Raw genomic sequence first — 25,505 nt, forward strand, 5'->3', positions numbered from 1 at the left:
CTTCACTAAAAATTAGTTTCTTCTGTCTAGCTCCAAAATTGAACTATTTGACTCCTCGCGGGATCAGTACACCAAAATAGGTGTTAATCGCTGCTCTACAGTGACATCAGATAAACAGCTTATATCTGCAGGATTTCCTAACAAGCACTTTTCACAGAATGTGAAGGTCAAACAATTTTAAGAAAGCTTTTATTTAAAACCTGGTTGTTCTGGAAAAACATACACCTTTCATATACTTTATTTTCTGTAAAGCAACAAGGAATTCTGAGTCATAGCAAGGGCTGTGCTGCAAAGCTGTGCAATTTGCAGCAGGGCTAAGGGTTAGCAGTCTAACACTGAGGTTTAGCTAAGCATGGGTAATTTTATGACATAATTACTCTACTGCTAAAGAATCCGCTACCTGGGCAGCACATTGCCCTTTCTATGTTTGGTGCAGCTGGAACATTTGGAAAATGCTCTGTCACAGCTTCAAAGCCAAGAGCTTTAAAAGTTTAAAGATAATAAAGCTTTTGATTTTTTTAAAATTGTGACAAAACAGATTTCTACTGAGGCCAATTTTGGAAATCTGAGCTGCGCTACAAAGTTTTACCTTTAATCAGTGTAAACTCCTTATTTTCATTCTAGTGGCTATTAACCTCAGCTTGTACATTTTGCTTTTAAAATCAATGGCTCCTGGTCTTTAAGTGTTATTTTAAAGGAGCGTTTCTAGCTTTGTCATTCCATAGGTGACAGAGGAGAGCAATTCTTCCTTGCTCACATACTTTTTTCCTAATGTAACTTAAAATTATTTGACTATATTTTTTAAAAAAATCATTTTACTGTTTTATTTAGGGCTTCCTCAGCTGCAAATCAAATTTTAGAAAACTAGTGAATAATAAGAAGGCACTTGCCCTCTTCCCTTCCTCCCACCCTGGCAGCTCCCAAAGCTGTTCTTCTAAAAAAGTCATTTGGTGTAGGTTTTTTTGTTTGCTTTGTTTGTTTGACTTTATTTTTTTTTTCCTCCAAGGGAAATAAAACCTCATTTAGGAAAAAATACTTTATTTTTCCAAAACAAGTTTAGACAGATTGCAACAAGAACAAAGTACAGTACAAAAATGACTCACACAGCTTGCAATAGTTAATAAAACATTTATCAAATACTTAACATTTTGTCAAAGTACTTTTGGGTCTGATATACAGTTTTCATATCACAGATGTAACGCCCACTCTACAGTGACATCAGATAAACTTTGTAAGACCATTATAACACAGTCACTAGTACTTGCTCTATATATATAGCAGCTTTTGACATGGTTTTAATTTACTCCAGACACATGCAGTGTAGTCTGAAGTATAAATTTCTTTCCTTGTGTCAGGAGTTCAGCATCAACTTCAGCAGTTTTGCCTGGAATTTACCAAAAGCCTTTCTTGTGTAAATATTTAAATTGCAGTAAAAACTGAGGTATTGCCCATATGCCATTATCCCCTCTTCCAAAAAGAGAGCAGCTGGACAAAATGTTATGGCATAAACCAAATACATTTTTCTCTTCTGAAGCCTACACAGCTTTTTTTTTTGCTACCTTTCACAACTAATTGTGAACTGCAGTGTGTGGCATGCCAAACAAACCTAAAAAGAATATATGTGATAAGTCAAAAACTGTCAAGGAGGTTTCTCCTCCCATGCCCATCTTTACAGAGGAGGCTAAAACAAGTCAGTATAGGCTGTGATCTACAGTATTCTAAAATTAAGGAAAATTAAAAGAGATATTTTTTTCTTCCCATGAAACCGTAATTTAGTCAATGTAAGCAGGAGTGAAGCATTTGACAGATTCTAGACATATGCAATCTATAAACAAAAAATTGTCACACTTTTTTTATTTCCATGCCCATATTGTCTCTGCAAGTACCTCAAGAATCTAATGTTTGTGTGATCATTTGTTGTCATCAATCCTGTTTTCCTTCTCTATCTAAACCTTTTAGAAAAAGCTAAGAGTGAAGTCTGTAGACAGCAAAACTAGAGCACCCACTGCATTAAGGCTTGAAGACACAATGACATAAGAGGCACTTGTGTCCCATGCAGTGGAGAACAGTGCAAAGAGTTCCAAGCCCGCTGAGACTCCATCCAGCCATTCCATGCAGCACAGAATACTGGCATTGCATTTATAAACAGCACAGGTCTAAATGGCCTCAAGTCAGCTTTACTGTTTATATGCAGCAAGCTTGGGTACGTCTGCACTGGAATCACTGGTTTCCCTGTGCCAGAATAAGCACAGGGAGAGGCAGGTTTTATCAGATCTTGCAGCATTTTCTGTCACCCCATTTCAAGAAGTCTGCAGATATTTCTTATCGTATAGTTTTACTAAGGTTGGAAAATCCGATGCCAACACATGTCATTAAGACTTTTTCCCCGCCCATGTGCTCTTCCTCAGGGGTCTTTGTTTCAATTTTAAACATGATCTGGAAGAAGCTTCTCAGGTGTCGCAGAAACTCAATTCTGAGGGAGAGAAAACAAGAGAGTTTAAGAAACAAAACAGAAGGTTCATTAGCAGAATGTACTAATGCTGATTCCAGCAATGTGGACAGTGACTACAACATGAAAATATTGCCTAGTACAAAGAAACAAGCCTACAGGCTCCAAACATTGTTCTGACTTGTGTTGTAGAAGTGGCCACTGATTGCTACTGAAACCACTGCACTCTCTGCATGAGCAGAGAAGGAACAGCTGGTAACACAGAAAGACAAAATGGTGAGGGAAGCAGAAAAAAAGGATAAAGATGAGGTGCAGCCTGGCAAGGTCACTTATTCATGCTGCTGACCCTCGATCAGGGACATATGAACCCCATACCAACATGTGGTACTCCTCCCCCACCTCCCAATGTTTAAAGCAGAAATAAAAGATAAACAAGGATGGCCAAAAGGTGGACCTTGGATGCATACTTTCAGAAGAGAGACATCAGATCCTAAAGCACATGTTTGATTTGCATTGCTAACTTGTCTGTTTCTTAGTTAAAATGTTTTGTCAGAATAACATTCAGACTCAGTATTCTTCCTATTTTCTCATTTAAAAAAAAAAGTTCTCACCATTTTAGAACGAGAGATACAAAGAGACTAAACAGACACAGTGGTCCTAAACACACACTGACTGGAGGGCAAGCAACAGGAAAAACTACTGAAAAATAAAAAAAAAATAATAAAAAACAGCCCCAAGAAAACATTCCTACTGGCTTCCCCAAAACAGGGAACAAGCAATTACACCAAAGGGCTACAAATATAAAAATTGGCAATTGCTCCTGACAGAAGTCTGGTCTCTTCCAGTCATGACCACAAGCAAGTCTGCAGTCTTCACCTAAGGTTTAATCTCCTGCAGCAATTGGTATGTGCCCTTCTTAGGTTAAGTTTAACCTTTGAAGAAAGGGAATATGCACATCCAGTCCACACATTTGTTTGGCTGGCAATCTGGAAAAAGCCTTTGCTCCGCACGCTGAGAGCATAACTGCAAGCTTATCATGCTTATATCACTAAACCAAATCAAGAGAAAGTACCCAGAATATGGGAAGCAGGAGACCAAGAGGATAGCACTGTCCTCACTGCAATATCATTAAGCTTATGAAAGCCTCTTGCAAGCTTCTATTCACCGAAAGTGCGAATAAGCACCACAAAAATTGCAGGAAAAAGAACTGCCTTATCTACTTCAGCTGGGCATGTTGCTGCTGCTGTGCTCGGATATGTGTATGGGGAGAGGAGGGAAACAGCAGGAGCCAGACAAGGAGAGGCTGCTGTTACCTACCCTGGTCGGTGCTTCGCAAGATCTAAGAGTTAGCTCGAGCAGTCAGCTGAATACCTCTGCAGGGTGAATATGGGCATCTGGATCCCCACCCTATGTACACCTTTCTACCTCACCTTCCTGGGCTGGTAACTAGCCTCAGCACAGACAACACCTCTCATCTCTCAAATGGATTAACAGTTGAAAGAAAGAACTGAAAAGTGCCTTTTCTTCCATGCCTCCCCAATTGAAAGGTTTCTGGTTGCTGCTATAATGCGCAAATGGGCACATGCTGGCACAAATGCTGCAGTAAAGCTGACAGGCAACAAGCCCTGTACCAGCCTCCCCCTTTGCTGGGTGTTTTCCCAGAGCTTTGGCAGCATGACAAGAAAGCAGCCAAGCCCAAAACAGCAGGAGCAGTGTGCTGAACGGCAAGGAGGGCACAGAATAAACTGTACAAACGCCAGAGGCAGCACAGAGCTCGGGGCTCAGGGAAAAAGCCTAAAAGCTGATCAGCAAACGCTGCGACATGTTGCTGCGATCAGTCCAGTCTGTACCCATATTTGCACATATATGGACTAGCGTGCTTCTGTACCTCTTCTCCATTTTGAATAAAGGCAGAGTGAGAAAACCCAAGCGGTACATGGGAAAGGCTCACAGGAACGGCACTGAGGAGAGGCTGCCTGGAGATGTCAGGGGAGAATTTGGGAGCAGCAAGAAGCCAGCTCTTGTCTTGCTGCAGTAGAAACACAAGTGGTAAGAGCCCTGGAAACAGGAGCAAAAGATGTGGAACGGCAGGGACAAGTGACAGAAGCACAGCGGGACGTGGGTTTGTATTAGCTTGAGGCTGACATGGCTCACGGGCGTGAAGATTTTCACCTCAAATAATAGTGGAGGCTGCACCAAACAAACACACATGGACTGGAGGACTGAGGGTGGAAGTGCAAAGAAGTTTTACTTTGCTGGAAATGTGGACTGTTCAGGTAAGAACGAGGCAAAGCTCAGCACTTCTCCTCAGGCCCAGGGACAGCTACATGAACCATGAGGTTTTCCTCTGGGCCAGCCACTTTCACATAAAAAGCCTTTATGGTACCAAAAAAGAAAAAAGTACATCTAATGCTCTCTTGTCCCAGCAGCCTGCTAGGCAGTACTGAAAGCTACAGAACCCCTTCACACGGCCCCGGGCGGACGGGCGGGAGCCGCCGGGGGCAGCGCCCTGCCCTGCCCTGCGGGGAGGCAGCCCTGGGATGGGCTCGGGGAACAGCCCACAGTGAGAGTGGCGGCCCAGCCGGGCAGCAGCAGCCTGCGGCGGGGCAGCCCCACTTCAGGGGCTGCACCTCTCCCAGTCCCTCCCAGCCCGAAGCCCTTGCAAAACCAAAGGCCAGGGAGCTCGAGCTCTCCCGTTTTTCTCCTTCGCATACGCTTGGCCATGCCAATTCACCCGCCTGCAGACCAGCCTGTCCCGTAGCACCCATCTCTGCGAGGTGGCAACACAGCCAGTACCCTGCGTTTGATTTTAAGCGCAGCCTGACAGAGAGGTGCTTAGTCCTGTGAAATCTGCAGCCTAAGACCAGAGGAGGCAATCCCGATGGCTGCAGGCCAAGTAGTCTTTTCGGGACCCGTGTCCCCACTGTCACCCAGGGCAGCCCCGCTCATGGCATTACTAGTACCCCCCATCCCATGCTATTAGCAGAGGCAAAGGATGTGTCCTGTGGAAATACACAAATCTGGGAAATGTTTCCTCATATTGATGGGTACATTCCAAAGCACCATATCCCCCTGCGGTGCTCTCATCCATCAGCTAAACTGTCACATGCATGCTATGTTCCACTTAAATTTGAGACGAAACTTCTTCTCAGTGCGGGTATCAGAACACTGGAACGGGCTGCCCAGGGGGGTTGTGGAGTCTCCTTCTCTGGAGACATTCAAAACCCGCCTGAACACATTCCTGTGTAACCTCATCTAGGTGTTCCTGCTCTGGCAGGGAGATTGGACTAGATGATCTTTTGAGGTCCCTTCCAATCCCTGACATTCTGTGATTCTGCTAGACAGGGAAGCAAATCTAGCATAATATGGCTTATAAATAGCTTCAGATTCTGTAGGATGAAAGCAGAGATGTCAGAGTTCCAAGAGAGAAAAGGAAGGACAATGAAGTGGAACATGACAGTACTGTAATTTACTTCAAAAGCCTGTGCATCCGATGAGTTGCTTGGGAGCCAAACTTCCCAGCCTTTTATAAGCTGCCTTAGTGAGGACATGGGTGTGATGCAGACAAAGCTGCGTGATCTCTGAATAGATCCTCATCGGACCGATGAGTCACAGATTCTCACAGAATCACACGCTTGTGAAACATGCCGCTTCAGGATGTCTGCTCCTGACTTTCATCCCTGCCACACACTCCTGGAAGAAGTGACAACCCATTCACTTGACATTAGCCTCTTTACAAACAGACCAGAGCACTTGTGTGATTTTCATGGCATCAAAGACAAAAAAAGTGATTGGTTTGCTTCCTAGGCTTAACTGTGCACTTCAAAAACTGGTATCTACTCTTAGTAAGCCTTTCATGTGAATAATCCCTTTACAGGGGATTACTCTGTCCCTGTGCAATGGGAGGCTTCCCTGTTTTCCCCTCAAAATCTGATGAACGTTCTTTCCAAGATATCAGGGGTTGAGAATAGCAGTTAGGCAATTTCTAGCTCTCATGTGATGGCACCACCATTCTTCAGTTATCACAGTACTGTACCTTTCACGTATACAGCACCGGTACCATGATAACCGAAAAAGGACAGTTCATAGTCTTATTATTTGATGCCATTGTCAGATAAGCAACCCTTCCTCCATTGGATTACAGGAAAATTGCTCAGTCCCTAGGAATAACTGTGATCTGGTCAACTACTTGTCAGTCTGATAAAGTAAATTAACTTTTTGGTAATGGATGCCCTTCCCCTAACCTGTGTGTTGCAACTAGCAATGTAAGAAATGTAGTCTTTTTCTATCCTCTGAGCCACCACCAGCCACAGACAAACCTTTAATAAAAGCTGAAACTGAGGGACTGGACAGAGGTCCACTGCTAAAGCTTTCAGGTCACACATAGCTCCATGAATTGAAATCTTAAGCTGTCTCCTGTGGACAACCACAGCTTTAGCATTTGGCTACCCATGTGAAACATGCCATTTAATGCCACAGCTACAGAAAGATCACTAAGAAAACACGGTAGAGTATGCTAGGCAACAAAAAGCAAACTAATGTACACATACAATCCGAGACTAAGAACCATCAATAAAACCCACCTCTGCAATTCTCAGAACCAGGAATAATATAGAACAGCAAGAGAATAAGCTTATAAAGTGTAGAAATAAACACTAGGTAACTTACACCACCTGTTTCATTTGAAGACAGGTACAAGTTGTTCTATCCATAGCCACAGGCAAAGTCATCCATATATTAAAAAAACAGCTGTGCAATAAGAGGACTGAATTAAACAAGACTGGGAAATTAAACAGAGCAAAACAACTTACGTGTATGGAGACAGAGGTCCTAACAGGACTTTGGAAACATCTCGTTGTCCAAGGGTCATGAGGAGCAGAACAAGGCTCTGATTTGTTGAATCTACACAGCCTCCCTGCAAACCAAAATGTTTTAATAATTAATCTCTGTACCAACCAGACATTGGGATGGGAGGAGAGTAACGAAGGAGAAAGATACACTTAAAAGTCTGAATTACCGCTCCCAGTTTTCAAGGGCCAAAAGGTAAAAATCTAGATTTTGTAACAAAGACAAATTAACGCCAAATAGGCTGGGAAAGGAACACAACTAAACCAAAACCCAGTAACAAGGTCACATTAAAGATCCGTCTCGTTTCTCTCAACTTGTTCTCTTCTGGTATCACAGAACATAAGCACTGAAGAATTTATTTGCAGTAAACTGAAAATAGGTATTATTAATAATAACAGATCATGTACATTTGAAGATACTATGAATTGCAGCAGTCTATGATAACTATAAAAAGTTGAACTCAGAAAAATAGTTCAGTGCTGGCAGGTGCAAATCAGCAAGTTAAAAGTGGTTTCACACACATTCACCTGCACCCTTGCTGCTAACTTATGTGGTTTTACATTTGTAAAACACTTTTTGTCCCATATTTGAAATGGGAAGATTTTTTTTTTAATTGCTATGTGAAAGAGCGATGCATAAATTTATGTAGAACTACATATACTCTTGCACATATTTGACTGTAATAAGTCATATATGCATGGTAAATTGTTTTCTCTGTGGAAGGTGTTAACTATGCTGCATATGTCAATTAGAATTGGAAGGCTTGTTTTGTTTACAAAGGTTGAACATTAATTAAAAGGGGTACTTTCAGTCAAGAGAAGACTGTAGAGAAGATTTACTTACTATGACTATGGAAACACCATTAAAAAAAAAAAAAATCCAGCATAACATTATTTTGGAATGTCCTTATATTCCTCCTGATTCAAAGCCACATGAAATCTGTGAACAGTTTCCTGCTGGATCAGGCCTAATGCTAAGCCCTCTGGATAGGCTCTCTGCAGAGAGCAAAACTAAAAATTCATCCTTTTAAAAACATATTCTCTAATGAGGTAAAAGTTACCTTTGCAGGCAGAGAGTAACGTGTCATCATTTTATGAGATAATACTATCCAATAAGCGAGGGAGGGGCAAAATAAATTTTGGACTACATAGATTAAGAAAACACAACGATGTGACAAGCTCAGTACATTTTCTCAGTGAGAGGGCAGAAAGGAGGACCTTCCCAAGGGGAGTTACTGAAGGTTTAATTTAAAAGACGCTGTTGCTTCAGCGTGAAGAGTCTCAGCTCCGTTCTTCTGGAAAAAAGCCTCTGCACTTCTTGCAACAAATGATACACAACAACGAAGGCAACATCTTCATTATATTCACTACCATGACCTAATTCCTAGTAACACTCAACCTAAGGCCCTCTACGGGACTGATAAAAATTGTGCTTTATCTTGAGAGGACAGGGTACCTGCAGAATTTGCTGGTGCAATTTAGAGCCACGGTTCTCACCAGCTGTATTTACAAATCTGAAACACATACAAGAAGCAGATGAGAGTCTGGCAAGAAGCATTCCTGAGACAGGACTTTCTGTATTTCAAGTTCAATTAATAATTCAAAATGTTCTTTATTACTTGAATGAAAACTTTACGTTTTCTGAGCTTGTTTTTGTTTTTCTAAAGCTGAAAACTTTACAAAACATCTATTTTTATGACCAAATTTATACAAAATCTTCAGTCAGCATGGAGACAACCACAACCTAAACAATAGAACAGAAGATGATACATCCATCATGTCCTAGCTGCTTACACAAGCTCTTGCTGCAGTGAGTCAGTCATCCCCACTATTCTTGTGCATTAGCAACATGCTGTTGTGCCACTTCCTCATAGGCAGTTACCAGACAGGGCAATTAACTGATTTGCTTGTAATCTAACGATGACAGAACAGTGACTTGTGCCAAATGAAGGACATGTTGCTTCCAAGGAGGCCAGCTTTTTTTCGCTGAATCCACCTGCCACTCACTCAAGAGTTCAAAATAAAATACAGCCCTCCCAAGAGAAATGGGATGGGTGAAGTCAGAGCCAAAGTACTGACTTTTGTTCCAAAATAGCTGGCACTCATTACCAACCCAGAATGCAGCTTCTAGTCTGTATTAATTCAGTTTATAGCTGTTTCTCTATTATTGTTTTCATTTACAATAGAGCCAGATCCAGCTGAATGTGATAATTAGAGACACAGATCACAGATCATTTTGAAATGTTGTTATACAAATACCACAACTCTGGGTATTGGATAACTGTGTTTTGAAGAGCATTATTCTTCTGAGCTTGACTCCAGCTTTGATTTAATCTTGGTTCTATTTTTGGCATACATACAATTTCCTTCCTTACCTGTGTGGTAAATACTTGCATGCCTCAATAATTTGTTAGGTGAAGTGCAGAGGTGGGTGCTTTGGTTGGCAGGTTTTTTTTGTTTGTTTTTCTTCCAGAAGAATGGAGCAGAGCCTTGTCACACTGAAGTAAGGCCATCTTGAAAATTAAGCCTTCAGTGAAATGCTTCACTCATTTTAGCTCTAGTTAAATATAAGAAACAGCCTTACCCCTCCTGTCCCTCCAAGCCCCACTAACAACCCAGCCTTTTTTCATTAAAGAACTCAGCCTTAAATATGTATTGCATCCTCTCCTATTTCTCACGAGCACAAGGAATACAAACGTTCAATCCTTTTCCAGTTCTTCCAGGCCCTTCCATTTTGCCAATCACCTGATATAGAAGGCCACTAAAACTAATGCATTTCAAAGACAAGATGAAAATCTTTATTGGCCTTCTACAATCAAGTTCAGGGAAGAATTACATATGGATTTGTAAAAACAATGCTAGCCAGTCACTCCACGCCCCTTCTTTCAGGGTGGCAGTAATTAGCACTGTGCTACCTATTATTAGTCAATTAGCCCTGACATATTTCCATCAACAAATGTGCATAAAAAAAGCTCCACTGATTCCGTGAATCATACAGCCTCTTTCATTTACTTTTGAAGGCTTAACAAAAGGGGGTGTTTAGCACTTAACATAGCAAGACTCAAAGCCTTATATTTCCTAGGTGGTAATGTTCACATAATAGAAAGCATTAAACAAACTCTTTAACAGATGTCCCTGGGCCCCTTTAAACAGTAATGCACTCCAGCAGATTGGTGGGTGACCCAGACAGCTAAAACCCTTCTACAAAGAATTATCTCCAGTGGTCCCAGGATGCCCTTTTCTGGCCCACTCTCCCTGTCTCGTGCAGCACAGCACCTAAGGGCAAAGACACAGATGGAGAAACGATCTCATAAAGAGAGGATCTAAACACAAGGAGACGAATTACACCTTGAACCCTGTATTCAGTGAGTAGCTGATACAAAGTGAGTGGGACTTAAAGAGTGCCTGTTCAGAGCAAGCTGTATTTGGTTCATGCACAGCTTTCCCTCATTTTTACTGTTTCGCTAGATGTCTCATCTAGGCAAAGAAACTTCAAAAAATAGTATCTTCAAACTAAACAAACACTATACACTTTGCAACATATTTTTATACCCCCTCTGGGATCAACACTAGATCAAACTGACCTAAGTTTAAAAAAAGAAAAAAAAAAAGAAAAAAAAAATCAATGGGAAAGCCCATCTTTCCAAATGTCTGGCTAGTGCTGTGTGAACAAGTGTGTCATAGATAAATGTTCATTCTAAAAACTACAGAACAAAAGCCACCGTATTACCTGTGGCAGAGGGACTGGGGAATTCATGAACACTGAACAAGGACGGAGCCCTCCAGTGGATAAGCAGCACAATAACCAAAAGTGCTAACAAGAACTTTTCCACCATGAGTGGAGGACCACAAACAGTCCATACACTGCTGAGCACTGGTCAGTGTCCTGGTTTAACCCCAGCTGGCAACCAGGATGATGCAGCTCACAACTGCCACCACTAAGCTGGATAGGGTAGAGAATCAGAAAGGGGAAAAAAACCTGTATGTTGAGATCAGTTTATTAGGACAACAGAGGAACGTGTCCGTGGTAATACTAATACTACTAATAAATACAATAATATTAATAAGCTGATACACAATGCAATTGCTCACCGACTGTGACACCAACAGCCTGTTCCCTCCCCAGCAGCAGTATTTGCGCCCCCCATCAGCCAACTCTGGTTTATATACTGAGTATGATATCTTACGATAAGGAATACCCCTTTGGCCAGCTTGGGTCGGCTGTCCTGGCTGTGCCCCCTTCCAGCTTGTGTACCTGGTAGAACATGGGAAGCTGAAGTCCTGGACTACCCAGCAACAACTACAATATCAATGTATCATCAACATTCTTCACATACTAAATCCAGCACACAGCAATATAATAGCAAGTAGGAAGAAAATTAATGCTATCTGAGCTGCAACCAGGACAGTCAGTCACTCTTGGACTGACGTGTCACACACATAAAAGAGCCTTCCAGGAGCAGCAGCGGTACCATAGCAGGCTGCAGGTAATCACCTCACTCACTCAGAACCTGACCTTCAAAGACACACAAATCTCATGGCCTATCACTTCATCATTCAGAGATTTACCTGACCCTGTTTACTCCTCAAATGCTTGTTCTTCTGTTGTCCCAAGTTCCTCACTATCCTGGTGGTTTGCAGAATTTGACTCACCACATTCAAATGGCTGCAGTACAGTAAAGCAGAAAATTACCTGGTTCACATCTTTCCAGCCCTCTTCATTTCAGAAGCTCTCTGACATCTGACTCTGAAGAAAGTATACTATCTTGACAAATTCCCTCTCTAGTTTAAATCTGTCAAGTGCTGGATGGTTTTGTTTTCAAAAGAAAAAAATACCTATTGCTGCTGATGAAAGTATGTGGAAATTCGATTTTTGGTGCCTCCAATCATCTGACTACCTAAGGATGTCTCCCAAGAGGTTTACACAAAGCAATAAACACATAATATTTTTTTCTTTTATTTTTGGGCCAGGGAGTGGAGGGACAAGCTGAAAGATTTTACAGTTCAGTCCTCAAATAAAAATAGCTACCTGTCACTACCTAATTGTAGAAACAGACAGATGTTTCAGTCACTGTTTGTGACTGCACTCTCCATGCATGCTGTACTTTCAAATGCCAGCAGTATGGACTGTACCCAGGAAGAATATTTGTGGCATTTCTATGATACAAGAACCTTAGGCTAGAAAGGGAGAGTCCTCTAGAAACATGGTACATATATGGAATAAAAAAAAGACAAAATATTAATGGAAGACTGGAACAAGTGGGCAAGATGGTAATTCAGACAGATGAAGGGTTTGCAGCAGGGAAAGGAAAAAGTAAGATGGGCATAGATGAAAAATCTACTACAGGCACAGATGTGGTTTATGAGGTTATGGGCTAATTTTATAGCTGACTATATTGCCTAACACAGAATCTTATTAATGGCATTTTTAATACTTTTGCAAAATCTTATCAGTTCAGTCCAGTTGAGAGGAATTACTTTTTTAAAAAGAGTAAGTACAATTTGTAGATGACTGCCTCCTAATGGCCAAATGTGTTTTGTCAGCCCTAACAGCTACTTTAACACTTGATATACACAACGAAAGATAGGTTCTTTATTAAACCAGAAACTCACTATCATGCTAATTGCCAAATCACTTGTAAGACTGAAAACTGCTCATCCACTAAAAGACTCACTACAAATGAAAAATATTTTAAAAAAATATGCAGAAGACTGTGATTCACTTAAGACTCCTAGACAAACACTATCCAGGCTCCTTTCCAACAAACCATTCAGCCAATTCCTCATATGATCAACAAGTTTCAGTGCATTTGATTTTGTTATCATTACCATCAAGTGGCCAGCATTTAGCCTAGCTGCTTTTTTTTCCCTCCCCCTTCTGCTTCCTCATTTTTTACACGGAGGGTTGTAAAATATTGGCACAGGTTGCCCAGAGAGCTGGTAGATGCCCCATCCCTGGAGACATTCCAGGCCAGTCTGGACGGGGCTCTGAGCAACCTGATCTAGTTGAAGATGTTCCTGCTCATTGCAGGGGGTTGGACAAGATGACCTTTGAAGGTCCCTTCCAACATAAACTGTTCTATGATTCCTCATATATTCTCCCACTCATAATGCCCCATTCCATCCACCAGCTTAAGAGCACTGACTCTATTACCCCTCCAACTTATTATTAAAAAAAAGTATCAACCCATGTGAACCCAACTGAAATCTGTTGCAGACAGAACGCAGCAAAAGAAAAATTTGTCACTACTATGATCCATAGTTAACATCTCCCGGACATGGGAAATCACATGGCCCAATAAGTCATTACACTGTTAGTGGAATCATTCAAAAACCACTCCTTACCTGGATGAAGAAGACACTGGCAGCATCAGTTCATTTCTCTGTTTGGATATGAGGCTGCCTGAGGGTGCCCTTAAACCACCTCTTGCTTTATCAATATGTCATCCCCTTCTTTCCCTACAGCTATACATGCAGAACGTATTGGCCACTTACCCTGTAAACCTCCTCAAGCAACAGTTTAGCACAATTCTGACCAAGTTCCTCAGGAAGCACAGCTGCTCCCTGGCCCTGAGGGTTCGAAGCCAGTTCAGCACTGAGAACAGTGCCATTGATGGTTTCTGCAGTAAGGCATAGGCCAAAACCCGGTGACCTGAAAGAAAGGGAAAAAGTGCATTTGATTTAAGGATAAAAATCAAGTAATGAGCTAAGAATGACTCCCAGCAAACCCCTTCCTCAAATCACAAACAGCAGCTCTCATAGGACAATACTGGGAATTTGGACTTGTTGAGAAATTTGATTCACCCTGGAAAAAAACCAGTAACAACAGTATTTAAAAGTTATACCCAGTACCACTTGCTGCAAACCCACTGTACTGGCTACTCTTGGCACAAACTCTTTTAAAGGGAAAAAGAAAAACAAAACAAAAAGCAACACCACAAACATACAAACAAAAACAAAACAAAAACAAAACAAAAACCATCCAAACTTCAGAAATACCCTCCCCTATTAAAATATAGTAATGTTCACGTTTATTTAATTCATGTCTGATAAGCATTTCGAAGGTATCTGGAGTTTCTTCTCTGCAATGTTCAAAACTGATACTAACTTTCTTTAGGCACTGGGCTCTTTCCCTGGAAGCTTCAGTATTTAGCAAGATTAGACCATACGCATGGCACAAAGCAGGAGAAAAAAAAAATAAAAGTTCGATCCACATTACTTGTATTTCCAATCACTTCTTTTCACTTTCAGTTTCATACCATCCAAATAATTACAACTGTCTAAGAATTCTGAACATATATTTCAAAGAAACGAAAAATCCCTATTTTCATCATAGCTTAGCATCCTACAAAATGCTATTGTGAATGTTTAGAAACATTTTTGCTACAAGAAAGTCACGCATGGCTGAGTACAGCTTGCTGAGAAATCAGAAAGCTGTAAGGAAAGGAAAAAAAGTCACAAGTTCCTCTTATTTCTAGGCTCTGGAAGAGCACCCATAGCTAGCCATTTGAAATAAGGTTAAATTAACCTCACTCCACGTACAGGAATTCTCATAGTTCTGGACTCCTGCTGCCTCCACCACCGAAACTTCTTAATTTCAGTAGTTCCACTGACCCAAAACTGTCAGGAATGTCACCAACATCAACAAACCACAAAATCAAACCCCAAACACCAAGACACACAAACTCTGACCGGCCATAAAAACAACAGCTCCTCCAGAGGCATTTCAGTAGGGTGGGAAAGAAAAGATCCGAGTGGTTCCCACCCATATTTAGCTGACTGCACTTCCTGAGCGACACAGAAGGTATGTTAAAGATGTTTTTCTCCTTTCCTTCCTCTGAAAGAGAGAAGACATCTACAAAGCATGACATGTGCAGTGTCAAAGATGTGATTTTTTGGACAGGTATCCTTTAATAACTACACCCACTGCTAGATTTTGTTAGTGTTCCGTGGCCTGTAGCAATCTGCGTAAATAAAAATCAAATCATCCAGTGCCTCATGTATGTGCAGACAGTATTAGGAAGCACCTGCACAAACATTTTGCTGCAAATGCTCAACACAGAACCAAGAAGTTTCTGATTAGACAGACATCACAGGTGGCAGAAGATGCTCAAATGACATATTCCCTGAAGTTTCTGGCACTGTGGAAGAGACATGGTTAACAATTCCTCACAAACTCGGTCTGCATTAAGCGGCCAGTCCTCAGAGGAGAGAGAGCACCCTGGTCCTGAACAGCTGATTCCAGCAGCAGAGGGAAAAAAGCTGAAAGGCCAAGAGGCCTCTGCAAAATAGCAAAACGGCAAAAGGAACTCCTGAATGGAACTGCACCAAAACAGAGCTGAATCAGAACTGGTTTCCGTCTCTCTAGCTGGAAAACCCCACCTCTCCTTAAATAGGAAGCATGATGCTAAAGGCATGGAATATCCTCACTGATCAGTCTGGATGTCAGTCAGCTCTGCCCCATCCATGTCCCCATTCCTCGCTGCCTCACACCTGTGGGCAGAGCGCTCAGACCTTGGCTATTAGATAACAGCAGCTCTTACACTCTCTTTGTTCCAACTCAAAGACACTGGAAAGTTACTCGAAGGAAAACATTAGCTCTGTCCTGGGATGTTAGCTTCTTGTTCTCAAACTAAATCAAAACAACTACTGTACTAGCTATAAAAAAAGCACATTTTCTAATTGCAAGAAGAAAATTAACTCTGTTTCAGACAAACCTGCACAATGGGCTACCCAGGCAAGCAGTAAATGTAATGCTGCTGTCCCAGTTCATTTGACTTTTTCACTTCATAGACAGGTAAAAAACAAAACAGGACCTGAGGTCCACACATATCCCAGGCAAGTTTTCACAATTCTGATCACTGTTACCAGTCTGAAGCCACAAGACTCCTGGGATATTGAATGTGATGAAGGATTCAAAAAATAGGAAAAAAAAGTTAGTCAAAAATTTTTAGATTTTTAATCTTGCAAACCTAACAAGTTTTCTTTAAGGTAATATTTAAAAAATCAGAAACAATGAAAGAAGATGTGTGTGCTTGCATTTGAGTATACAGACAGAAGACAAACAAATTAGTTATCGACAACTCCTTAAACCTCAGTAAAAAGTGACAAGAGGACAAAGTTGACAGACATCAATAAAGTTTGCTGACTCACATCCATCACTTCAGTGTTCTGCCAGCAAACAAAATCTGCAGAAGTACAGTAAATTAATGTCTCAATTTTCCAGTCATCACTGGTGAAAGGACACGTCTTCAACTATTTTTGTAACAGTAAAGTACAAGACAACCCACACAGCTCAAAAGTTTTCTAAAACAGTTTGGTCCCATCCTTAATACTACCGTTTCCATCAGAAGATGTGAAAACCAGCATTCAAACTCAACTATACAACACACTATGGTACCTCTGACCTCGATCTCACGTCAAAGTAACAGGTTTAAAACTGAAGGGAGCTCAAGTTGTCTTTAGTGGAAGTAATGATGTATTACCTTCCTTCTTTAAGGTAAAGGTAACACATCTACCCCTTCACCACAAGTAAAACAAATATCTACCGATTCATACCACTTTTTCCCTGTGAGGAATATTTATTTAAAGCCAGCAAAACAGAAGACCATGTTCTAAAACTCAATAAAATTACAGATCAGAATAGCCCAGCAGACAAAAAAAAAAAAACAAACCACAAACCAGAATTACATTTCTGTCAATATGGCATACTCACTTTCCAGAGCTGACCCCCTTCATATGATCTGTGTAGATGTAAATGTCTGGGAGGAATTTATTCAGGATGCTCCTTGCAGACTCCACCATTCTGTTTGCCATCTGTGGTGACACTCTGACAGAGTATCTACATTTCCAAGCTAAGGAATTCATTGTGGTCACAAAATAAATTTAAACCAGAGACTGACAAAAGTGGACAAGAGGTCCCAAAGCATTATTTCAGAAAATACGGTTTTGTCCTATACATCCTTTCAGGAGCCCTGGTCCATTTTCCTGTAGAGAAGCACATGTGCCTAAGTGTTTTCTACAGTCTTCACTGATATACCTTGAAGTGAGGTACACAGAATATGTGCAGAACAGCTTATTATGACTAGGTAAACACCTTTCTTAAAAATGCCCTTTGATAATTTTAAGTTGTTGTTCTGTCACCCTGTGCTTTCTTATAATGGAAGGAGCCTTCTGTGGTCTGCTCTTCAAATACTAATAAAAGATGGTGATAGGCAAAGTTTCCCTGAATTCAGCAGCAAGAAATGCTGTCCTTCTATTTCTGCCAGGGAGAAACTGGGTAGATTAAAGACAAAGATTTTGATGAAAGAAAAGAACAATTTTGAAAGGCTAAAAAATCTTTGCTCTCTCCAACTATTTTGCAGTGCTGTGAGGCTACCAAGCTCACTGGTTCTCTACTCACTAAGCATCTGAAGGTAATGGGTTCAGGGAATAAGAAATTACCACCTTCCTGCTCATCCCAACCCACCTCCTCACAGCATCCAACAGACCAACTGCTTTTTTGCCTTTTTACTCAGGTGCTGCTTCAGTGATGTTCCCAATAGATCTTCAAATGTATAGAGCATATTGTGCTCCAAATTCCATCCCAACTATAATGCAATCTCATGCTCTGCATGTGTAACCACACCTCTGCACCGACATGCACATGGCAGCACAGAGAAACACTCTCAAACCTCCCAGCCAGCAGAAGAGAATTCCTTTTCTACAAGTTTCCATTGCATTGTCTTGTGGAGTCCGTAAACAAAACGCTTTAGGATCTTAAGGCCAAAACCAATAAATATTAATCAGAAAACTGATAATTCTGCGCAGTTGGTGCATTCAGTATTGTGGATGACTATAAAAGGTTGCTGCAACGCAAGCTCTCCAGTGGTGAGGAAGCTGATTTACTCAGTTGAATCTTGAGTGGACAAAAATGCACACGTAGAAGAACTAAGCCCTTATCCTTCCAGAGGTTTTTTGTTTTACTGGCCTGAAGGACCACTTAATGGCTAAACTGAGACTGCCTCTCACCAGATTTACTAAAGGCAAACCTTTATCCCTGAGAAAGAGCCCAGGAGAACCTGAAGTGGAAATTCAAAAACTTGTAGTTCACAGACACCAAACAAATCCAGTCAAAGTGGCTCAAAGTGCCACTGTGCATTAATGTCAATTCAGAAAGATAGCACTAAAGCCATAATCATTGCTTCCTCCTTCACACAGAGAGGCTAAACTACTTACCAGAGAGGTGGATGGAGGCATAAGAAAATTATTTTCTTCATGGAAAGACCGTGACAAACACCAACAAAAGCACAACGAACTACCTCCTTTTTATTCCACATCATATGCACCCAGCAAATTGTTCTCGCTTTGCAACGCTGCACGCATCCAAATGCTGCAGATAGAAACAGAAGTCAAGGCGTGCTCTTCTCACACGCAATTATGATGGAATGAAATAAACTAAAAGTAGGAACAGGCTGCAAGTCTGCACCTCTGGCAAGAAACATGCTCTCATTTCTGCTTTCCTTCTGAGTAATCAAAGCCAGATCACATTTGGGACTTTCAAAATCACAAATTAAATTACAAGTTGGCCAACGCTCAAGGAAGAGCAGGAGCTCATGAAATACAACCTTTAGTATACCTTACCTATAAGGGATTTCTGCCTTCTTCCCAGGGTGACAGCAGGCTCATAACAGATCATATAAAAACCACAAGGGAAAAAAAAGAACACACACACATACACACACACAAAACAACAACAAAACAAAACACACAAACCCCAAAACATTAACTAGATGTGCAGTTCTGTTTCCAAAAGTGAGTACTTCACAACACTATTTTGTGCCCTTATCTCTGTGCAGATATAAAACTGCCTCCACTTACATCTCTAATGGTACTACTGCAGGCAAAGAGCTAACAAATTTCTGCTCATAACACACTAAAAAGCTTAGTTCACATGTGTGCAGTGAGGTGTAAACTGAACTATAATAATAGCTGAGCTCCCATCCAACACTCTGCTAGACTCATTAGAAGTCAAGATGCCACCTATTCAATGCATAACAAAACTACATTTGTTCCTACTGGATTTACACTCAAGGTCAGATTTCTTTTAGTGCTGCTACAGTATGTGATAGAAGGTATTTTAACTACTTCTTGCTATTGAAAAGATGTTAAATGGTGCTGTTCAGTTTTTAATTTATTTACTTGTCTACTGATGCTTTTTGAACAGCAATGTTCTAAACACAGCAGTTTTGAGACATCTAGTTGTGTGATCCCTCTGTGTAATGTCACTCTGTGTTATCTGGACACATGCTCAGCAACACAGGTGCCATTCTGTGACTCCATGTGACTCAATTTTTTAAGGCAAAATCATTTAAAAGAAAAAAGTTATTAAAAAAAAGGATACGCAGTTCCTCTGATGCGCTTGATTTTGCCAGGGTCTGTGAACTGAACAGGCTGCAAGACTTTTCTCACTGGGCAAGCAAACAGTATCTCGCCACCCCCTTTGGGAGGCATTCCTCTCCGGTTGATCTAGACACAATGAAGGAAAAAAGCAGGTTAGTTAAGAGCACAAAGAATGTACTTACACACTTATAAACAATAGCTTTTATTTAATCTATAATAAAAAATTATTGGGAGAGGTATTATGTGAGACATCCTAAAAGCAGAAACAGATTTTGCACCAATCTGTAATGAAAAATTTACTCATTTTTTCCTTCTCTCTATTACAGTAGGGCAAGTCATCTCAATGGAAAACAAAACCAATCAAACAAAAATCCAACATCTTTAGTATGAGGGCAACCACGGCTTAAGAGAGGTCTCTAATAGCAACTCAGTACCTCACTGCTGAACAACGCCTAGAAGCGTTTGATGGTTAGATGTCCACGGGGCACCAGAATTAATTCATTCCCATAAGCAGCCTCAGCCTTTCCCACTGCCCCAGCCAGACCCACAGGGATGGCGATGGGACACAGGGCCATGGGAGGGCCTGGCTCAGGGCAGGGCTGTGCAGAGCTGTAAACTGGCCCTGCTGTGGGGAGCTAGAGGGGGTATGGGGCCATGGGCAGCATGGGGGGAGGCACCCAGGGGGACTGGCAGAGCAAGCAAAGACTAGCGGTGCAGCTATGGCCTTCTCATGATTTAAATGAGCACTCTTATCTTTGAAAGGCAACAGTTTCTTTCTCCAATCTAAAAAATGCATTCCACATGAAGCTTTATTGGGCCTGTGAAGAGTGTAGTCTTTAAAAAAAGAAGTTTATTTTCTGTGTTTTCCAAACTGGAAGCAAACCCCAATCACCCAAACACAGATCCACCTCCTCTGCTGGTGAAGGAGGCAAAGGATTCTATGTTACTCCCTAGCCCTACGTGCAGGGCAGGTAGAGCAAGTGGAAGGAAAAACAAGTTAAATTAAGAGGAACAAGACAACAAAAATATTTCTTAGCTCCGAGACTAAGAAGAGTCGCTACTTTCTCCTTATCCTTTCTACCCATAGCCTTTGCGTCTCTCTCCAACCACATCTTCAATCACTAAATGGTTGGTATGCCAGTTAAAACATGCCAAGAGGCAATTTTAGAACTCTGTATAGCTACAACTAGATATCTGCTAGAGACAGATACCAGCAGCAAGCTTATGGCCCTGTGAAGCAGTACAAAAAGTACCATTTCAACATTTGCTAGAAAAGAATGAAACAAATTGTCTTACCTTTATTTCCAGACCTTCACCATCAATTCCAAACTTCTTCAGTAAGGGCAGAGCTGTTGCCTTAAGGACATCAACCTACAGAATACAGAATTAAAAAAACTCTTTATTGGAAGTTACAGAAGTCAGTAATTTAAAAAAAACATTGCACTACTAGGTACCTAACAAAAAAAAGGCTTCTCTGTACCAGGTATTCTACAGGAAGACATGGAAATGCAGCACAGAGAGCTTCAGCTACTCTTAAGACTACCACAGTATCTCACTACCCAAAAAAGTTGCTAGCATAAATTACTGGGAGATGGAATTTCCTATTTTGGATGTCTTCCTCAGCCTGACTTTTATTTCTATTATGGTTCAGCTAAAACAGCTCACTTGTTTTTCTGAACAGAGATACTGAAAAAATATATATATTCTTCTGTCACTGCTAAAAAATTCCTACAGCTAAATCAATGATGATTGCAAGAAACTTTGCATTTTGGAGCAGACCCTTGATCTGGCAGGAAGAACCCCATCCTTTTGTCAAGAACTTCTTTTCATCTGTTTCTGAGAAACAGAAGCTTCTAGGTAACTTCTGTTGAAATACTCAGAAGAATCTGAAGTGGGTGACACATCATCCATGTACTTCCTTTGAGCCAGACTGCTCACCAGATCCAGGTCTGAGCAGGATTTTCCTTGCCACTGCTCCTCCTAATTGCTGACATAAGGCAACAGTGACTGTCACCTTCTTCGCCCTGCTGAAACTCCAGTAGCATCGCCAAAGGTGACAAAAATTACGGGGCAGTGCAACATCACAGGGAGTTACCCAAGACAAGCAGCTTGAGTGAGACAGGACCAGGACAGCATGACCAAAAAGAACTAAATTCAGGTAAAGGCAATAGGCGGGCAGTAGTTGAGGAAGCAGAAAAGCAGCACCCTCCTTCCCATGCCTTCAGCCAGAATCCACAATTCTTGAGTTTCACTCTCTGCTTTGCAGAGAATGCAAGCCATTGATGCAGCAGTAGCGCATCTCTCGCCTACAACACTGTGAATAACCTGTTAGAGCTACCTGAGTAGCTACAAGTGCATGCTGCTGTTCTCATTCTTCAAATCCTGCTGGCCAACATACTTCCCTCCTTACAGAGAGGCATTTGGTGTTGTTTTTAATAGTAGTAACAATATTTCAACGTCTTAATTTTAAAAAACTGTAAGTCAAATTTTTAAAAATATTTTTAAATCGACAGGCTACCTTAATTCAGCTCCTCAATACTATTCATTAATCACACAAATTTGACTTTCAGAGCAACACCTTTACTAACATGCAAGTGCGCACACACAGACACATGAAAATACCACAGGCAGAAGTTCCAACAAGCTGATCTGGTTCACATTAAAGTTACACAATATTTCTCCTTTCTTATGAAACAAAATATACTAGTAAAAAAAGAAAAGCTCCACTGTGCCTGTGAGGAACTCCCTTTCCATCCTCCATTTCCACTTTTGCAATTCTTTGGATTGAGGTCTGTATCTCTGGAGAAAGCACCAGCACGAGGAAGCTGGATCAATTTCAAGTCTGGTTTGTCTGATTCCAAAAATTTCAAGAGTTGTCACAGTTTTTAGTCCTCAGACAAATTTCAGGCATGATACTTATCGGGTATCAGGCGAACACATAAGAGACTGCCTCTGTTCCAAATTTGCAGCCTAAATAGGCAGTATTTAAAGAAGTGAAAAAGGCTGTTCTGCTTAGCAGATGAGTGGGAGTTCAGGCAGGAGAGGTTAACTACCTCACTGGAAGTCCCAAGACAGTAGCAGAACTGAGACCTAAACCCATGTTTTTAGTCTCCTGCCTGTACTCAGCCATAAACCACCCCTCAGATCCCTTTGTAGGGCAGTTTTTCCATCTCCAGTGAAGACAACACAACAGTAAGTTGTACTGAAAGAAAATGCATCATAAAAACACAAGCACAGAAGTTGCTGAGTCCTGCAGACCCTTCTTTTTCACAAACTAGTATAAGTACAAACCTTCTTCCTTGAAAGAATTCTATAGTGACTGCGGAAAATAAAAAAGCAATTTTTAGTGGTTTGCAGAATCCCTTAGGTAGTGCAAAGCTGCAAAAGATAAGACACAGACCCTACAGCACACAGCTACTCAGGAAAGGGGCAAGCATTAGCTGGCCTGTGTAGCCATCAGCATTACACAGAAGAGCATTGATCCCTGCCACAAATACAGCATAACGTTTTGGGGACAAGGACCATTGCGGGAGTGTGGGGAAGAGCAAAATCAAGAGTATAGCAAGGAAAAAAAAAAGGCAGAAAAGTCAAAATCAGTAGAAAAATTTCTTGTTTTCCTGGGATTACAGACAACTGCTAAATTTTGATTAACATGGAAGATTATTGCTCCCAAGGCAAAACTTCATGTGATGAACTCATTAAAGTAATTTCAGTTCAAAGTCCCATGCCATAGCTGTAAAAAAACTTCAATGCTTGCAAACACAAACTTTAAGAATGACTACTCCAGAACCAGGTTATCTGTCATAACAGCATGCAGAGAATGAGAGGAAAACAAGAGCTGTCACCTGTGTGCCACCTCCATTCCCTTCCAAAAGGCACTTTACAAAGACACCCCTCAAATACGTACTCTCTATACAGAGAAACTTGAAACTACCTCAGCCCTTTATGCCAGTCCCACCAGCTACCCACAAATCAGGTCTCACCACTGGTCATGCACAAAAACGTAATGATGCAAATGCAGGCTGCCAGCAAACAGTTCAGGTTGGTATTCCAAAGCCACCTCTCCTCTCAACAAGTGTGAGCATAGTAGTATCCCGCTCACTCATGTAGGATGTACAACACACTGTTATCACCATGGTGCCACTGTGAGCAAGTGCACATCACCCTGTATTTCAGCGGCCACAGTGCTCTTTTGGAACAGCACCAGCTGCCAAAGAGCTTTCCATTGCACCCCACTAGGGGCTATCAATGTATATAATAACCAAATGCTAACATGAACACACGCTCTATTTATCAGGAACTCAGCCTGACCCGTGCGTCACTAAACTCAGCTGAAGTTTCTCCTTCCACAAGTCACCCTTTAGAAACGCCCTTCGTCTCGCCTTGACCACTTGCACTCTGCCTACAGCAGGTCTGCGATATTCCCTTCTGTCCTCCTGGCAAGGGGGTCTCTGGTGAAGAGCAACCACCAACCCACAACACAGCTATCACATCCAACAGATATTCTTAAGGCTGTGTAAAAGCCGAGAGCAAATTCCAGAAAGTGCAGTGGGTCAGCTCACCTGCTCACTGCTACTACGAGGCAAAGGTTGCACTTCCGTGGCTGCATGCACATTCCTGCTACTTACTTTGTGCATGCCTCCATGAGAAAATGCAGGAGTACAGCACTCTGCTATTTTGCAAGTTAGCTGAACTGGCTTAGAAAAGGCTCTGGAAAGTGTCCAGGCCATGGAGTATGCAGAACTGTGTGGCTGAGCACAGGAGAGATCGAGGGAGGATGGGCAGGACTACTGTCTTCTTTCAAGCACCAAGGGCGTTCTACTGGATCATGTGTGTATATGCTTTTGTGTATGTACATACATATTTTCACACACACATCTGTGAGCCTGTACATTTATGTGCAGATGACAGATGCTGAATACACTCACGCAAGCATATATCCCACAAAGTTCATCTAGCTCAAAAATAAAGACATGTGTTTACAAACCATGATACCCCTTTTACAAATAAAAACAATAACAGTACCCAAAGCAGATGAGTGGGTGTCTTGCCTATGGTACCTACTAAGCGGAAAGGGAGAAACTAGCACATGAAGAGCAGCAGAGAAAAATCCTTGCCCATTTTAAACTACCCACAATATATTTACACTGGTTTGCCTTTCCCTCTTCTCCTTGGAAAGTCAGAAAGTGAAGAGATGGATAGACAAAATTTAAGCATCCCTTTTAGTGCAAGTATAGGTAACAAATGTTCACCCACTTTCTAAATACCTTCTGCCTTCTGCAAAATTAAAGGAAAAAATCAATTTAAAACTAAGTTTCCAATTATTTAAGCACATAACTCACTTAGGGTAGCACTTAAACTTGTGCTTTTAGTCTCAGCAACCAGCATGTGCTATACAAAACATCTTGTAAAACTCTTTAAAGTAGTTTACTGGCATACACCAGGTTTAATGTTTCCTCAGACAAGTTAAACAGACATAAAACACCTTCAAACCAGTTTTAGGAAATGGTACTCAGGTATCACCACTTCAAAAGTTACTACACAAACTGAATCACAGTAACTACAGTTATGTTTCTACAGCACAGTGAACTGAAGATACAACTCCTTAGCATGCACATCTGTATTTAATTTACACTTACCGTTAGGTACTGTGATTCAGATGATGTATGCCAACACCTGCCTGTGTTTGAGCTTTGGCCAGCGCAAGTCCCCTTTCAGCACAAACTAACTGGCTCAAATCCATGCACACGTTTCAACTAAAAATGTTTAATCACTGTTAGTCCATGTGGCAGATGTCTGGAAAGCGGTAACTTCCATTATCAAGACTC

General features: G+C 41.4%; 1 protein-coding gene across 1 annotated transcript in view; it reads right to left on the minus strand.

Annotated features, from left to right (window-relative positions):
* Window positions 1-2,322: 2,322 nt before the first annotated feature.
* Window positions 2,323-25,505, minus strand: part of RCL1 (RNA terminal phosphate cyclase like 1) — a gene marked incomplete at both ends in the record, with an annotated part of 28,028 nt that continues 4,845 nt past the window's right edge. The window contains 6 exons of the mRNA XM_080362995.1: window positions 2,323-2,473; window positions 7,261-7,364; window positions 13,792-13,948; window positions 17,012-17,137; window positions 19,679-19,803; window positions 20,974-21,048. Coding sequence (XP_080219121.1) covers window positions 2,323-2,473; window positions 7,261-7,364; window positions 13,792-13,948; window positions 17,012-17,137; window positions 19,679-19,803; window positions 20,974-21,048 — 738 coding nt within the window. The remainder of the gene's footprint in view (window positions 2,474-7,260; window positions 7,365-13,791; window positions 13,949-17,011; window positions 17,138-19,678; window positions 19,804-20,973; window positions 21,049-25,505) is intronic.

This window comes from Nesoenas mayeri, assembly GCF_963082525.1.
Source record: "Nesoenas mayeri genome assembly, chromosome: Z".
In the NCBI taxonomy this organism is placed as follows: Eukaryota; Metazoa; Chordata; class Aves; order Columbiformes; family Columbidae; genus Nesoenas; species Nesoenas mayeri.